We start from the raw sequence: 18,603 nt of genomic DNA on the forward strand, positions 1-18,603 counted from the left end.
AAATGAAACAAAAAATAAATATAAAAATCCACAAAAGAGTGATACCTTTATTGCCCAACCATAACGTACTTGGAAGCTTTCTAAGCTGGGCATCTTTCTCAGGACCAAGATATTAGGGAAATAATGTAGAGTGCATGTGTCAAACTGAAGTCCCACAGTCCAAATTTGGCCCTCCTTGTCATTTTATGTGACCCTCCAGATGCTGGATTACAAGTCCTGTATCATTAGATGTGAATACCAGGGTTGATGGCGGTTGTGATACAGTAATATCTGTAAGGCTGCAGTTTGCTCTGTTTAGGTAGGATAGTAGGCTTTGAATTTACCGTGATACCTTGACTTATGAGCAACCCAACTTAAGAGGTGTTTTGAGATATGAGCAGTCGCTCGTCTCATTTTTTGCCTCGGAATACAAACGGAGATCCAAATTATGAGCTAGATATCCCTTTTTGGAGCCCTCTCCTCCACCACCATCTCCCCTACCACAAGTCCCTCTCAAACCATCCTGCCACTCTTTTTTCTCTCTTCCCTTCCCTTCATTTTTTTCTCCACCTCCCTATGATGTAACCACCCTTTGGATGGCCTATAATGCAAGCCTCAATGGCATTAGCCGAGGGCATCATCCTTTTCATGACAGATCCTCAGATTGGACGGACCAGGTGTCCATTGTAAGGGAACAAGACACACACTCTCTGTGTGCTGAGGGATGTCTCTCCCCCCCTTTCTGGTAGTGTCACAGAGCAGTAGTAGTGGGCAATGGGATTAAGTCGGATATCTGCTTGGAGATCAGTAAAATCAATCCTAGCCTTCGGGAAAACAAAGAGGGGTTCTCTGGTATGTCCCATAGTTAAGATGTTTACTTCTAAAAATTTACAATTGTTATACGGTGCGGAAATATGGGGACAGGGTAACACAAAAGCAGGTTGAGTGTATCCAGAATAAGTTTGTAAGAGCTCTTTTAGCACTTCTCCCTGGGACACCATCTGCCTTATTAAGACTTGAATTGGATTTTCCTCACTTAAGGCCAGAATACATAAGCTCAATATCTCATATGGGAGGAGACTTTTGGAAATGGAGGATGAGAGTATAACAAAGCAATGCTTGATGGAGCAATATAAGCGGGGAGGCTGGGCTCAATATTGGTTGACCCTGCGCCATCAGTATTTTGATGGATCAACAACAAACATATTGCAGTTGGACAAGGAGGCGATTAAAGATAAAATCTTTGAGATGGATGCATCTGACAACGTGCTGGCTAGTAAACCGCAGGATTTCACTACTTGGTATTTCCTAATAAAGAATGCCCAATATAGCCAACAATATCTTCAAGACTTGACGTTTGTAGTCCTCAGGAAAGCATTTACAGACCTGCGCTTCCAGACCATGCCATCAGGCTGGTAAGAGGTGAAATATAGAGGGATCCTGCTTGCATTTGTGGGTTGGGCAAAGAGAAGATTTAATATATTATCTATTACATTGCCCTTTGTATAATGACCCCAGAAACAATCTCTTGGGAGTCCTTCTGGAAGAAAGGGCAGCATGGTAACAGTCAGCAATTATCTGTGACCTGTTGGCAGATTATTCCAAAAATATAACATTAAAGGTTGCCACATTTGCAGTTCCAGCCCAAAAAAATCTGAGCTAAATTTGTAAAGTCCACAGTGGAGGCTAAAAATGGAAATGGAAACAGTTTGGGATAATACAAATCCCCCTCAATGGATTGTCACCTTGACGTGGTGAGAGGGCTTGCGTGTTCCAATGAACCTGTGGGCACAACCACGGGAGTCACACACTCCCAGGAGTGGTCACAGGGGAGGATCCAGACCAATCGAACCAATCCGAAGACCCAAAGACCTCAACGGCGGAGCAGGCGGAGGATAACATGGTACATGTTACAACGGCTGTGAAGGCAGAAGAAGGCTGCAACAGACTGAGAAGCCACTCTCATTGTGTTAATCACACCACTGCTGGGACCTCAATCTGTGAAGACTGTGTGTTGACCGGCTGTGCACTGACCCACACACATTAAAAAAAAATCACGCACAGGCGTCTTCCAAGAAATGGAGGACCATCATCCTCGAACTACGAGGGATCGCCTAAGTAAAGTAAGTAAGTAATATAAATCAGATTTTGTTATTGTTATCATGCCTACAGGGATTGTCACTGCTACTGTAATTTGGAAGAGCTAGTTTTTAGAATAAGTTTTAATGTTTATATTGGAAAGTTTACCTTTAAAAATGGTATATTGTCATGGCCTAAGGCTAGTATAATAAACAACTATTCATAAGTCAAATGGGGCCAGAAAGGAGGAAGAGGAGGAAGAGAGCAGACGCTTTGGGTGACTCCCTCAAGCAAAAGTGGAGGCTAGGGATGGGGGCAGGAGCGTGTGTACGAGGCAGAGGCAACACAAGCATCCCCTTCATCAACCACTGATGAGGAGAAAGAGGAAGAGAGGTAACAAAAAAAATTGGTGTGGTTTGCGGGGAAGAATGAAATGGATTAATAGCATTTCAGTTCAATTTAATGAGGAAATCTAATTGCACATACGAGGAAACTGAGTTACGAACTTGGTCACAGAACAAATTAAACTTGTTTGTCATGGTATTACCGTACAAGGCTTATGGATATGATGTTTAGCTTTAAAATGTCATTTAACCTTTCCCCAGCCTTAGAGCCACAAGAGCGTTTGGGTTGCAATTCCCATCATTTCCTGTTTGCATGGTGACAAAAAATAAACAAAAAGGATCTCAATGCAGGGAAGGATCTCAATGTAGGCAGAAGCCTCTTCCCTTTTGTGAGACTGCGGGGAGTGATTTTAAACATTTTTTACCGGATGAAGAAAACATTGGAACTTCAAAGTGTGCATTATTGAACAATGGTCAATTAGCTCCTTCTCCCAAGCTAGTCAAAAGTGTGAGAAAGAGTTGTTAAATGTGCTTGCAACAAGTTTGGATTCACTAGAGACCACACATATGTAACTGATTGCACAACTATTTTCATACTAGTATAGCGGTCCAACAGGATTCTAACCAACATATATATATAGTCAAGTAAAGCAAAGGGAAGTGTTTGATGACTTTAGATTAAGATGTGCCATGGAAAAGGCAGAAAACTACATTCTGTTTTTATCACAGTAGTGACCTCATCATATTAATCAGGCCATCCCGCTTTGCCTGGCATCCAGAAGGATAGACAGAGCAGAGGGCCAAATCTGTCTCCGCACACACAACTCCCCCTCAAGCGATGCTTTCCCCATCACAAGGGGAAAGTGTTGTCATTGTGGAGAGGCCCCATGCTCGTTCCAATGGAGCTCCATTGGAGCCAGCAGAACAAGGGAAGTCTTCCATGTTGAAAGTGAAGTCTCCAACGACACATGTTTCAACTTCCATGTTGAAAGTGAAGTGTTCAGTTGGAGGAGGGGCTTCAATAGGAAGCTCCTCTGTGTCATCTGATAGGCGGCATGCCCATCCAACTTTCAGCTGGAGTGGAAGCGTTGTAAGACACAATTCTGTCTATCAATATCATGCTGAAACACCTTGCTCCTAGCACCTCATGTGTGCAATAATAGGTGTAGCCAAATCATTGTCTTTTACATAGTTTGAAGACATATGATAAGGTATCCTGGCAAACAAGGCAAATCCACTTGGCTTGAAGATGATGATGTTGTTGTTGTTGATGATGATGATAATTATTATTATTATTATTTACCACATGCAAATGTATTGAAGAATCAAATTATGGAATATTGCTAGTCCATGCTACATTTAGTATCCTTTAGAGATAGGACAGAATGTAAGATGAAATTTGTTTTCATGGCTTTCCTAATTCTGTGATTATTTTTTTTTGAAACCTTGACTATAAGCCAGCATTTGAGCTTGAATTAAGAGATACTACCTCGTGACCCATAGATGTTGACCAAAGAGTCATTTGTCAGGAAGTTAGAGGTGAAATGAATGTAGCGTCCCTTTTTGCCACACCCTCCATATTGCGAAGTGTAAGGTTCATCTCCATATTTCACAAAAGGTTCTGCCACTATGATATCAGCCTAAAACAAAATAGGACCCGTTTTAGAGAACACCATCACAAATAGATGTATAAGTAGCAGATGCCAAAGATGAGGAGGATGAAGACAATGATAACTATGAATACTTGTTTAGAATAATGTGTTCTGTTTATATCCAAATAAGAATCACAATGTTTGAACTTAAGACAAGTCTTACAAAATCAGGTTAAGAGTAAATAAGTCAGCATCTAGTTTTCTTTCTTTTCTTTTTTTTAAAAAAAAACTTTATTAAAAAGCTTTTAAAAGTTACATAAACAATAAACTGACTCGTGACATGAAATTTGAAAAGGGAATATGGAAACAAACTTATTTTTAAAACGTATGGGTTTTTTCGTGTCAGGGGCAACTTGAGAAACTGCAAATCGTTTCTGGTGTGAGAAAATTGGCCGTCTGCAAGGACATTGCCCAGGGGACACCCGGATGTTTTTTGCGATTTTACCATCCTGTGGAAGGCTCCTTTCATATTCCCGTATGGGAAGCTGGAGCTGACAGATGGGAGCTGACCCTGCTCCCTGGATCCAAACCGCCGACCTCTCAGTCAGCAGTCCTGCCAGCACAAGGGTTTAACCCATTGCGCCACCGGGAGCCCCAACATATGGGGTAAATTTATTGAGTTTATACCCACTGAAGGAAAGGGGAGTAAACCTGACACAGAAACAATTACATTTTGGATTTAAAGAATGAGATGAGTTGGTCCAGGTGGAGGTGGCACAAGAAAAGTGTAAGGGATAAGGGAAGGGAGGAATAAAACAAAATATACTTAAGTAGATGGAAGAATGTAACAGAATTATGAGCATAATATGTCTTAAGCAAGGAAAGTTCTAAACTAGATAAGAAGCATTTAATTATTATGCTTATTGTTATTTTAGATTATCAACTATGTAAAATATTAACATTCTTAATGATTTTATGTATAAGCTGGATTAAGACCTCAACAATTCCTCTTTTCTTTTTAAAAAAAAAAATACAATGTACTTTCCTGACTTAGGTACTGTTCTCAAAATGGTTAATTGTATAATGCTGTTGGAAATAAATTAATTTAAATTTTAAAGTTACATGAAAAGTCAAAAATGAATAAAAAAAGAAATATAGAGTAAAAATGCAAAAAAGGGGGAAAAAAGAACAAGTAGATGACCTCAGATTTATCATCACTTAAAACTAGTCAAAGCAAAACTAGTATATAAACTTCTCGTTTCCAAGATACTTTTTGGACAACTGTAAATACAATTTGAAAGCTACCAGTACTTCCCTATTTTACCTTAGTAACTGATCTTTAGAGGTATATGGCCCCTGTGTAAACCTGGAAGTTATCTTTGGTTGTTTTGGCTTCAAAGATGCCTATTATCAATACTCTATTCATTGATCTGATGAATCCTTCTTTAAAGCTATTATCACATCCATAAGAACATTATATTGTTCACAAACCAATTCTCTCTATACTTACTATAAAGAAAGTCCCCCTGCAATCAAAATATTATAATGCTATCTAGAATTCTTATTTTATTCTGCCATTCTCCAATATAGGGACAACAATAATGGGGCAAACATTGCATATAGATTTGAAAGGATGATTTCCACTTACATTCGCGTAAGATTCTCTGGATGCCCGTTTATATTCAGGTTTGGATGCCCATGTTAGAGGTATTACAATTTTTACAGTCCTGAAATAAAACCTCCGTTGTGAAGCAAGGAAGAGATAAGACGAAGCCTCTTTCAACATATCCTAACAAGAACAGACCGGGGGGGGGGGGGGGGGGGTTGTAGAGTAAGTCACATCTTTGCATCTCATCCCTTATAACTTTGACAACACAAAAAATTACACAAAGCTGCTCCTGATATCAAGAAAATTGGTGGGAAGAAACCATTTCTGATAGTTGAGTTACCACCCCATCTATACCAACCATTTAATGCAGTTTCAAACCCATATTGAAGAAAGCAGTGTCACTTTGCAAATGATTACATAGGAAATCCTGAAACCAGTTTTAGTCCTTGATGGCGGTGCCACAAATCACAGAGCACCCGCGTGCATTAAGGGCTCTCTTTTGTGTAGGGTTTGTTCAAACTGCATTAAATGGTCAGTATAGATGGGGCCTCTGTTACCACGCCTACACCCATCCTCAAAATCCTCATGCTCAGTGGCCAAAGGTCAGTCAACAACTTGTAGAAAATGAGAGAAGGAGAGCAAAGAAGTGGCAAGAATGTGTGGCAAGAGAAATGGAATAAATTGCCTTGGGACATGGCTGGCTGACAAAAGAGTGCACCGAATATTATTTTGCTGCAGCTTTGTGTTGCAGGCCCTACTTATGGCTTTAGGTGACTGTGGGCACTTCCACAGAGTCCTATATCCCAGAATATCAAGGCAGAAAATCCCACATTATCTGAGTGTGGACTCAGATAACCCAGTACAAAGCAGATATTGTGGGATTTTCTGCCTTGATATTCTGGGACATGGGGTTGTGTGGAAGGGCCCTGTGAGAGGATTTACAGTAACAGCCCAAAACACACATCTGTGGTGACTGAACTTGTGATGATGATGATGATGATGATTATTATTATTATTGCCCCCCTCACCTTGTGGTTCCAGTTAGCTAGAGGGCCCTTCCACACAACCACATAATCCCACACTGCGCCCACACTGCCATCTATTCCCATTCAAAGCAGAACATGTTGGATTTTATTCAGCTGTGTGGAAGGGCCCAAAGTCACCAGTGGCTACCCTGCTACAAGCCAAGACATCAAAAAAAATGTAGTGAAATTACCTTTATGCTGTTAATGATTTTGGCATTTTCCGCTATTTTAGGGTGTATTCCAATCACAACATCTTCATATCCACCGTTGTGGAGCTTTACAAGGCTCCCCTTCACGTCAAGGAGCAGCAGCAAGGCCACGAAAAGCTCCCACCATTTCTGCTCCATCTTTGCTTGTGCCAGGCTGTGTCTTGGGCAGAAGTGGTGCCGTAGAAGGGTAACGTGGGTGTAAACACGTACAAAAAGACACCCTCAGTTACGTTTAATCAATGTTTCACCACAGACTTTGTTCCATCAACACAGTTCAGGCACTTGCTCCTGTCACAAATACACCAGTCACCATTCCTTAAGAATATCTCTTAGGAAAATGAAGATAAGGTCTCCATGAGGCTGATGCTGAATCTGGCCTGTGGTTTGCCCCCAATCTCTACGCTGCCGAGGGGAGGCCGGCCTTGGGGGACCGGGGCATGGGTAGGCCTTGCAGGCTCTGCAGCCCCTGCTCGCCCTCCTACTGGGAGGAGTGTGGGGAGCCTCAGGCCTTGCAGGCCTCACTAGGCCCCTCCTAGGCCTGCTGTCTTCACAGTGGGCCACATGGGAAGGGAGAGAGAGAGAGGCCCCTGTCCTGCCTCAGGTTCCCAGCCTGAGAATTTCTCCAAAAAGGCTTCTAGGAATATATACCTAGGGTTCATCTATACCAGGCATGGGCAAACTTTGGCCCTCCAGGTGTTTTGGACTTCAGCTCCCACAATAAATCTACAACTCCTACGCTTCCATAGTAATGATCCTGGGCAGTTCAAGTAATGTGTAGTTGTGCATTTCCCGGGCTGTATGGCCATTGTCCAGAAGCATTCTCTCTTGACATTTCGCCCACATCTATGGCGGGCATCCTCAGGTTGTGAGGTATACTGGAATAATACTAATAATAATAACTACATCACACAGTCCTAAACACTTGGGAAGTGTTCGACTTGTGATTTTGTGATACGAAATCCAGCATATATATCTCGTTTGCTGTGTCATACTATGTCTTTGTGTCAATAAATAATAATAACTATTTTTGTACCCCGCCTCCATCTCCTCAAAGGGACTTGGGGTGGCTATCATGGGCCCAGATAATTACAACAAACCAAAATAAAATTAATACACAATACACATCATCAGCAGATAAAATACATCAACATAAAAACAATTATACACAGTAATATAGTAAAATACTAAAATAGTAAAAATAGCATAGTAAAGGTAAAGGTTTCACCTGACGTTAAGTCCAGTCGTGACCGACTCTGGGGTTTGGTGCTCATCTCCATTTCTAAGCCCAAGAGCTGGCGCTGTCCATAGACATCTCCAAGATCATGTGGCCGGCATGACTGCATGGAGTGCCGTTACCTTCCCGCCGGAGCGGTACCTATTGATCTACTCACATTTGCATGTTTTCAAAATGCTAGGTTGGCAGAAGCTCGAGCTAACAGCGGGCGCTCATTCCGCTCCCGGGATTTGAACCTGGGACCTTTTGGTCCGCAAGTTCAGCAGCTCGGCACTTTAACACACTGTGCCACCAGGGGCCCCCAACAATAGCATAATAAAACATAATTTAAGACCAGAACAAGAACAAGAAAAGTTAAGGAAGGGAGGTTTATATATCTGTGTAAGGTCCAGGGTGGGAGAAAGAACTCTTGTCTGTTGGAGGCCAGTGTGAATGTTGTAATTAATCACCTTGATTAGCATTAATGGCCATGCCAGCTTCATTCCTGCCTGGGGGAATCCTTTGTTCTGAGGTGTTAGCTGCCCCTGATTTATTCATGTCTGTATTCCTCTGTTTTCAGAGTGTTGTTCTTTATTTACTGTTCTGATTCCCCCAGGCAGGAATGAAGCTTGTAAGGCCATTAATGCTAATCAAGGTGATTAATAATTACAACATTCACACTGGCCTCCAACAGACAAGAGTTCTTTCTCCCACCCTGGACCTTCCACAGATATATAAACATCCCTTGCTTAGTTTTCCAATATACCTCACAACCTCTGAGGATGCCTGCCATTGATGTGGGCGAAACGTCAGGAGAGAATGCTTCAGGAACATGGCCATACAGCCTGGAAAATGCACAACAACCCAGTGATTCCGGCCATGAAAGCCTTCGATAACACAGTTCAAGTAGTGTCAAACGGCATTAATTCTGCACTTAATCTTCTAGGACTATACACCTAGGGTATATAATTAACGCAGTTTGATACCATCTGAACTGCCATGGCTCGATGGTATTCAGTTACAGGAGTTTGGTGAGGCCTCAGCATCCTCTAGCAGAGGTTAAAGAAATTGTAAAACTACAACTCCCACGATTCCATGTTATTGATGCTGGGCAGTTCAAGTGATGTCAAACTGCATTAATGCTGCACTCCTCTTCAGCATTTGTCCAGATCAAAGCTTTTCCAACTGTGTGTCATGACATCTTAGTGTGTTGGCTGCAGTGTGTCACATTAATGTCTGTTATTATAGTAGAAATCACATTAAAAATACTGTATGAATGGAAGGTTTGCATGAGATATATTGTGTCCCCATATATACGGTCATTACAATTTACAGTTTCCTAATAAAACTGAATTACTGTGTTGTGAAATAATGCATGTCTAAAAAGTGTGTCACTAACACGAGATATTTGGAAAGCTCTGGTCTAGATAATGGAGTACGATTACCTCAGATATGCATTATATGTAGTTCGGTCATATCTATGAAATCTGTAGGTCACATGTATTGTAGGAGTGTGGGAAAGCATGACACTTTTAATACTACATTTCTTCCATTCTTAGACAAACTTTTCCCCATACAGACATCCCTAATAACTGGTGCAACTTAGGCCTCTTCTACACTTCCATATAATCCAGATTATCAAATCAGATAATTCATTATCTGCTTTGCACTGGATTATATGAGTTTACATTGTTATATAATCCAGTTCAAAGCAGATAATCTGGATTTTTTATGGCAGTGTAGATGGGGCCTTAGAATCACAAGGGCTATATAAATACAGTAGAGCCCGGTTAACTGAGCTCTGGTTAACCGAGGCTCTGCGTTATCCAAGGCACCGCCGGGGCACCCCTCCCTCTCCCTCTCCTCTCTGGTTTGAGAGAAGGAGAGGGAGAGGGAGGAGGAAGTGGCCAGTGATCCCTGCTGTCTAGCAGCGATGGCGAGGCGTTTCCCAATGGGCGAGGTCCCACGGAGGGACGTCCCTGGACGAGACTTTGGCCCAGGCAAGCCCCTCGCAATTGCTCCTGCCTAGACAGGAGCGATGGCGAGACGCTTCCCAAGGGGCGAAGTCTCACGGAGGGACGTCCCTGGGAGAGACTTTGGCCCAGGCAAGCCCCTCGCTATTGCTCCTGCCTAGACAGGAGCGATGGTGAGGTGCTTGCTTCCCAAGGGACGGTCTCATGGAGGACGTCCCTGGGCAAGACTTTGGCCCAGGCAAGCCCCTCACTATCGCTCCAGCCTAGACAGGAGCGATGGTGAAAGGCTTCCCAAGGGGCGAAGTCTTGCGGAGGGACGTCCCTGGGCGAGACTTCGGCCCAGGCAAGCCCCTCACTATTGCTCCTGCCTAGACAGGAGCGATGGCGAGAGGCTTCCCAAGGGGCAAAGTCTCGCAGAGGATGTCCCTCCGCGAGACTTCACCCTATCCGAGCCATTCAGTTATCTGAGATGGGGCCTGCCCCTTTATCTCGGATAACAGGGGCTCTACTGTATACCTTTTCCCCTCTTGGTGCTACTGCAATTTGTGTGTGCCTTACAATTGATGGTGCCTTAGAATGGAAGAAATACGGTATTACTAGAGTGGAGAAATTGTAACTATCTCACAATGATATACTACCATAAATAGCTTTTATAATAAACCCCTAAGTCAGGGCACTGAGAATTTAAGAATAGTCCCAACTTTGATTGCTTTAAATATGAAATGACTTGATCCCCTTGGCATTATTTCATTTAATGACGAAACATAATTCACAAATTCAATTAGCAGTTTATTATTGTAACTCTGAAGAAATTTCGTTCCTGCAACAATTCTTTAAACATATGCCATCACTCTCCTCTGAGATTTGATTTCTAGGCAGTGCCTTCACATTGTGCATTTAATGATAAATACAGCCATTCATGAGATTATGCATTTAAAAAGCAGACCAGCTTTAAGCTGTTGATGTTTTGTACACAATTTATGGAAACTCACCAATGGAATGGAAACATGTAGATATTCACAGAACATTCATTTGTTCCACGCTAGTTATAGTGTGAGTGCTTGCAGGATGCCTTTTTTTACGCTTATTTAAAATATATAATGTTGTGCCAGCAATGGCAGAAAGAATGACAATGGTGCATACTATGCTCAAAATTATGGTAATGTATTTGGATAGACCACGGGGAGTAACAATAGTTGGGGTAGTAGGAGTAGTAGGTGGTGCATCAAGAAACAGAGTGGCCCTTGCAATATTGGATACTTCTGCAACATTGTTGCTGCCATCGATGGCACGAATGGCAAAGTAGAAAGAGGTGCCATTTTCTTTTGAGAGTTTTCCTGGTTTATATCGAAATGACTGTTTGGTTCCAGCATTTTCAGGTATCAAATCAGAAGTGTTCAAAGAGGTGGCAATAGGAAAGTTAGCTTCCGTTAAATCTAATGGATGTTCACTCATTTTTATTTCATATCTGTCAGCTGAAAAACATGGGAGAGATTACACATTCCCATTAGGTTACAGGCGCTCAATCATGACTCTAAATTAACTGTGAAGTAATAGTGGTACCATATTTCTCCAAAAGTAACGTATCTTAATTTTTGCTCCAAAAGACGCATTAGGGTTTATTTTCAGGGGATGTCTTTTTTTCATATACTGTACAACAATCCACATTTATTCATGTATTCAAATACAGTCATGTCATCTTCTGGAACATCATTTTAATATTACATCAATTATATTATTTATTTATACTTAATTATATCTTAATATTATTTTATAATTCAATAGATCAGTTGTGTGCTGCAATGGGTGGACTTAATTTTGGTGTTGGGCTTATTTTTGGGAAAACTACTACTCCTAATAATAATAATAATAATAATAATAATCTATATATATAAAAATGTAATGTGACCCTTTATTATGGAGTAAACAGCAAAACCAGTGAACCCAATCACACCAAATTTGGCCACAAAAGACATAGTCATCGAACCTGTGTTTTTCAGTCAAAACGTTCTAGAAAAATAAAGTCCAAATTAGAGGACAAGGAAGAGCCATTGTCATGCCACCAGAAGGCTCTCACCCTCTGCCCTGTCCCTTTAAGGTTCTAAGGGTGCGGAGCTTAGCCTCAGCACCTGCCAGCTTCCAAATAGCAGTTATTTTTGTCAGTTAGGATTTGTCAGTTAGTGTAGCACTAGAAGGAAGCATAGGAAGCTAGAAGGAGCACAGAAATTCACGTCATGTCGGATCTGTATTAACTGAAGTCATGTCTGAACTGTATTAATTCAAGTCACATCAGAATTGTATTCAAATTAGATTAAAAAGCCATATAAGACAGGGATACATAAAGTCATGTCAACATTGTATTAAATTCAGTGCAAAGATATGTAGAATTCAGTCATGTCGGGACTTTATACTGTGTAGCAATAACTATCCAGAACTGAATAGACTTCAAAGATTTCCTTTCCTCAGACTTTTGATTTCCCAAATACAGTCTCCAATCTGTCCTTTGTGCTATAGTGCCTTCCAGTTCATTTAGTTAAGCACAGAGGCAGAATAGCTGTTCTCCCCCTTGCTACCAGTCAGAAGGGTAGGCCCTGCCCCCACACTGCCTATAAAATACAGATTTTCTGATTTGAACTGGATTATATGGCAGTGTAGACTCAAGGCCCTTCCACACAGCTATACAACCCAGAATGCCAAGCCACATAATCCACAATATTGGCTATGAACTGGATTATCTTGAGTCCACACTGCCATATAATCCAGTTCAGTGTGGATTTTATATAGTTGTGTAGAAGGGGCTTCATATAATCCAGTTCTAAGCAGATAATATAAGACTATAAATATAATATATAAAATTACTGTGATATAATAAAACAGAACATTTAAAAACTCTAAAACCAGGACTGTAAATAAAGAACAACACTCAGAAGACAGGGGAATTCCAGACAGGAAACAATCGGGGCCAGCTAAAATTTCCCAACAAAGGATTCCTCCAGGCACGAAGGAGCCAGGCTTTGAAGCTGCAAGGCCATTAAATGCTAATCAAAGTGACAAATTACAGCATTCATACTTGCTGCACTGAGACTATTAATTGCCATTCAACCTGGGCAACCAAGGATTGCACAAGGTAGAAAGTGGTCAAGCTTACAAGCTGTGACTATTCAGTGCAATTCAAGCTGGCCAAACAATAATTCCCCTACAAAGCAAATAGCCATGCTTTGATTGAGGGTGCTATTCCAGCTTGCCAAACAAGAATTCTCCTAGCTATAACATAATCAGGCATTGAAGCTATTCAGTGCAATTCAACCAGACCAACAGAGGATTAACCTTGGTAGAAGACGGCCAGGCTTTGAAGCAGCGATACTACTCTGTACTATTGAATCTGACCAACCAAAGATTCCCCTAGGTAGCAAGCAGCCAGGCTTTGAAGTAGTGAGGCTATTCATTGCAATTCTAGCAGCCCAAAAAACCATTCCCCTAGAACACAAGTACCCAGCCTTCCAAGCGTCAAGCCTATTTCATTGTATTTCAGCTCACCAAACAAGGATTCCCAAAAGAAGAAAACAGCCAGGCTTTGAGGCTGCAAGGCTATTCACTGCTATTCCACCTGGCCATCAAATGATTCCCATAAGCCACAGCAACGCGTGGCCGGGCACAGCTAGTAATAATAATAATAAATTGCTTGTTATCTGCCTCTCCTCATGGATCAAAGGGGCCTACAACACAGTTAAAATGCCCAGAAAAAAATAATGTCATAAAATACAGAGAGATGCCAGCCACTTTCTGCATAATCAGGGCAATACAGTCATAAGCATCCCTTTTGGTGGATTTCAAACTTACTTTTCTCAGAAACTGAAGATTTTATAGTATGTTTTAAGGTGGAGTGGCATACTGACATTGAGAAAAAGAGAGAAAAAGAGAGAGAGAATTATTTGTTTACTTAGGGCCCTATTTAAAGTTATTCAGATCAGCTGTCATATTATACAACCTTAAAGTGTGACCTGAGTGGCAAGGCATAATGCACATACCTAGTTTCCGCCAAACAGAGCCGGCCCTAGGTATTTGGTGCGAAGGTGGGTCTGCGCCGGCCGGAAAGCCCAGCACGGGCACTAGGAGGCCCAGCGTGGCCGCCGGAAGGCCCAAAAAGAGAAGGAGGTGGAGAGTGGTGCCCTCCTCTCAGGACGATGGCGCCCCTGGGACGATGGCGCCACAGGCAAGTGCCTAGTTCGCCTTATGGTTAGACCGCCTCTGCCGCCAAAGAGTTCTTGGTTCCTTTGTTTTTTCTCTCAGTGACCATACATGCTCCTAACTATTACAATTCAAGTAAGCCTATTTCATAGGTGAAACTAAACAGCACTTGGATTTTGAATGGATAAGCTTGCCACTGGCACAAGCCATGGGCTTGTTTTTTCGTTTGTGCCTACCTTTCCCTCTTTTCTCTGTGCCTTTTCTGTATAGTTTTAATCTTGATTTAACCAATTAGCACAAAAGTTTCTAAGGAATTAGTTTCCAGAAGATTATCAGAGTATACTTAAATAGTGTGTTATAGACTCCAGGTCTCCATTCAGATGGAAATGATTCTGTTGTTGTGGGATATCCCAGGGATCTTTTCCAGTAAGAGATCTTTTCTAGTAAGATTTCCTGCCAGGGATCTTTTTCAGTAAGTTTTGGAGCCTCAGGGGAGGGGGTGGGAGCTATCCCACTCCTCCAGACTTTTCAAAGCCCAAAGAAGCGAGATGGTAGTGAGTTCCCACAGGCCCAGCACCTCATTAGACCCAGGCCTTTCAGGAAGGCCCAGATTTAATGAGGTATTTAATAAGTATGGAATAAACCAAAGAAACCTTAGTTTACTCCACATTAATTCACTTTTTCCGGACACCTCCAGTAAAACTGAGAAAGGCTCCGCTTTTTGGGCCTGCCTGGATGGGCCCTAACATGATGTTCCCTGACTCTGAATTGAGGAGACTATAAAGTACAGCCCACAGCATAAAGAAAACACACCCCGAACGGCAGCAAGCAACACCTCCAAAAATAATTTAACTGTGAGATGAAACCATTTGCCCTCTACTAAAACAAATGAGGATATCTTTGGCAGGTCTGAAGGACTACAACTTTTGTTCAAAGGAACCCATCATATGATGCAAACCTCCTCATCCCTACCCCATTGTCACAGAACACTGAAAACTGAAACTAAAAAATCTGTTTCATAAATACAGGCAGTTCCAAAGTTACAAACAAGATGGTTTCTGAAGGTTTATTCTTAAGTTGAATTTGTTTGTAAGTCGGAACACGTATCATTCAACTATCTATAAATATCTATATATCTCTATCTATCTATCTATCTATCTATTAGCTTTGGATAGCATAGGGAAGGTTAACACCCCTGTAGTATTTGTTTTGCTGGCTGTACCCTTATTCAGAAGATTTCACCTCACTTTCTGTCCCTGTTATAATTGGATTTTGAAAAATTTGGCTTGTTGTGGAAACAAGGATTGGCAATAAAGCTTCAGGAGAGACATCTTTTCCCCATGATAACTCTTTCAGGAGTGAATTTCCCTTCCTAGAGGTAGATTTCACTCACTTCCTCTTGTCTTACTCCCCTTTCTAACTATGAGTTGTTTGTAAGTTGAATGTTTGTAATTCGGGGACTGTGTATAGTCCATTTTAATTTTAACAGAATTCACTTAGAATCATAGAATCGTAGAGTTGGAAGAGACCTCACGGGCCATCCAGTCCAACCCCCTGCAAGAAGCAGGAAAACCTCATTCAAAGCATCCCCGACAGATGGCCATCCAGCCTCTGCTTAAAAGCCTCCAAAGAAGGAGCCTCCACCAGTCAGAGAGTTCCACTTCCGAACAGCTCTCACAGCGAGGAAGTTCTCACTAAAACATTTTATAAGAGAAACACACCTACTATGTTGATCTTTGTACCCTGTATTTTGGTGTAAGTGTTCATACTGGTGTGTCTTTGTATGTATATTATGTTTATATGTTTTGACTTTGTTGTACTCTGTCTCAAGCCATTAGAAAGAGGCAGGTAAGAAATGAAATGTATTTTTTGTTGTTGTTTTTGAGGAAGAGAGGCCGACCAAGGGCAAGATGGATGGACGGTATCCTTGAAGTGACTGGGTTGACCTTGAAGGAACTGGGGGCGGTGATGGCCGACAGGGAGCTCTGGTGTGGACTGGTCCATGCAGTCACGAAGAGTAGGAGACGACTAAACAACTGAGCAGTTGTTACCAAAGTACAATTTTCTTTATTTTAGTTCAAATAATTTTAAGTGTGTGCAATGCTGATGGGTTGTCCACCCCATCCCACAATAAACCCAAGTTTACTAGCAAATAATTCTGAACCAACCAACTTGAGGGGTGAAACCCTTTTTTTACAGCAACAATGCAATACTCCTTTAGGATGCTAAGGAAAGGGAATAACTAGTATAAATAGAAAATACAGAAAACAGTATTTTCTCTTTATACTGCAGAAAAGACCACCTATTTAACTGATGGGCCCATAAGAGAATTCAGTTTGAATCCAAATTGTACTTACCTTGTCCAAAATCATAATCATCCCCAGGGGCTGTCCAAGTCAAAATGAATTCATCATTCTCATTGAATATTACTTCAAGATCGGTTATTTTATTTGGTGGGAAGACATCTTTGTATGTATCTCCTCCTCCTCCACCACCACCACCACCACCACCATCTCCTCCACCTCCACCAGGAACACCTGTTACCATAAAACTACCTGCTGATGATATTCTGTCAAAATTTCCTAAGCCAAAACTGGTATCTGTAACATTAATTACAGGTCTTGGTGGGTTCAAATGTATTGTACCTGTGTAAAAAGGTTGAAGAAAAGGTTAACAGAATAAGTAACCGAAAGATTTGCTAACAGGAAAGCTCACAAGCGTTGTTAAATGTATCATGGAAATATAGATTGATGATCACTCAGAAATATTAAGTTTTCATGCAGCAATAGTAAAATTGTTGATTTTATTTATTTTCATTTTAGTTTGAGAAGAATACTTTTAAATGCTGTCATCAGCTATCTCATTCTGATAAGGTCAAATTGCTAACCTGTAACCATGTTTCTTCGAGTGTACTCTGTGAATTCACACTAATGGAGAGACTGCGCCTGCGTGGGATCCAACGGAAAACTCTTCCAAGGTAAAGTTTTGTAAGGGAACAGCGAGCTGTCCCTATTTCTTACCAACCGGGATCTTGCTGAATCGCTATGGATGACCATTCAGAGCCTTTCATGACCATCACCCCATTCCTTTTAGAAATTATGAGACAAGACAATGGTCAAGAATTGACCAAAGCACAAAGTCAATTTAGAGCTTTTTTTTATCCGGAAAAAAAATCAATGGGTTTTCACTTGTATTTAACTCCTCGGGGAATTCTTTAAACACATGCCAACAAAAATTTTATTTCATATTTTTTTGGTAAAGTTTCTCCCTGTCTGTTCTGGGAACAAGCACCATGCATTTTCAATGCCAACATGTAGGAGTCAGCCAGAGACAAAAACTCCCATCACGATTAGCATTAATGCCGCACGGTGGATGGTTGAAATTTAGACAAGTTTGACAATAACAAAAATCCCTTTTTGGTCGAAGTGTTTTACATTCAGTCCCATGACTATTTGTCTCATCCAAATCATTCTGTTGTCCATTTCGACCAGACAAACAATCTCAAGACAATGGAAAGTGACTTGAAACATATAAAATATATCTAAGCCCATCTATCTTTTAAACCCATATATCTTATTATCTTTTCATTATTTCTCATTAAATCAACTCACTCATGCAAACAACCTCATAGTATTATTATTTTCTCACACATGTATATCTTCACATGTTTCATCTACATTTTTACACATGTACCCATCTATATATGCATATATCCACACATGTATACATTCACACATGCCGGCATATCCATTCTACATTTATTCACCAAGTTTAATCAACTAAAACATTCGCACTTATTTTATCTTGAACATTTCACAACACATAAAATCCACACTTTCTAAAGATACACAGGCACTACAACAAAAGAAAGTATTTCCCCCCTTCTTTTTCAAAATCACAACCACACAGCAATCTAGTGATTTTAACCACAAAAACCCTCAATCGTATCCTTATTGTTCCTGGAAAACCAAATATATCTTTTTTTTTTGTTCTATTATTTAACACTAGGTTTTTGTCCTTAATATATGTAAGACTTAAATTGCCACTAAGAGACAAACAACAACACACAACAACTAGATTATAAACCTGACAATTGACAATATTTGCAAGCAAACTTTTATCCACTGAAAAGTCGACTTCCTCTTTCTATCCTATCAGCTCTGCTAGAAACAGACAAACAACAAACTTTTCATAAACTCTATTTTCTAACACTATTTTTCCACATTCTTTTTTCCAACCTTACAGCCATTTTTACTTTTTCTGTATATTTATTTTGCTGATGTTTATCTAATTTCTTATCTCTATCAAAGATGTTTTTCCAACATTTCTCAAATCCCTATCTGTAAATTCATCAAAAAGTGGAAGTTGTCCTCTATCAACAGATAAACTCTA

At 40.9% G+C, this 18,603-nt stretch overlaps 2 protein-coding genes across 3 annotated transcripts in view; both read right to left on the reverse strand.

The window, feature by feature from the left end:
• Positions 1-8,064, reverse strand: part of LOC100558144 (calcium-activated chloride channel regulator 1) — a 40,575-nt gene extending 32,511 nt beyond the window's left edge. The window contains exons 1-3 of one of the 2 annotated variants that reach the window (XM_062978060.1): positions 6,820-8,055; positions 5,643-5,783; positions 3,892-4,042 (exon numbers count right to left, since the gene is read on the reverse strand). In XM_062978060.1, the coding sequence (XP_062834130.1) occupies positions 3,892-4,042; positions 5,643-5,783; positions 6,820-6,975 (448 nt within the window). In that variant the 5' untranslated portion in view covers positions 6,976-8,055. Of the gene's footprint in view, positions 1-3,891; positions 4,043-5,642; positions 5,784-6,819 lie in introns of both variants that reach the window. The other variant, XM_016992990.2, reaches the window with a different exon arrangement.
• Positions 8,065-10,791: 2,727 nt separating this feature from the next.
• Positions 10,792-18,603, reverse strand: part of LOC100558339 (calcium-activated chloride channel regulator 1) — a 53,490-nt gene continuing 45,678 nt past the window's right edge. Inside the window, exons 13-14 of the mRNA XM_062978062.1 lie at positions 16,569-16,856; positions 10,792-11,498 (exon numbers count right to left, since the gene is read on the reverse strand). Coding sequence (XP_062834132.1) covers positions 11,041-11,498; positions 16,569-16,856 — 746 coding nt within the window. The 3' untranslated portion in view covers positions 10,792-11,040. The remainder of the gene's footprint in view (positions 11,499-16,568; positions 16,857-18,603) is intronic.

The sequence above is a fragment of the Anolis carolinensis genome, chromosome 4 (assembly GCF_035594765.1).
Source record: "Anolis carolinensis isolate JA03-04 chromosome 4, rAnoCar3.1.pri, whole genome shotgun sequence".
Lineage (NCBI taxonomy): Eukaryota > Metazoa > Chordata > Lepidosauria > Squamata > Dactyloidae > Anolis > Anolis carolinensis.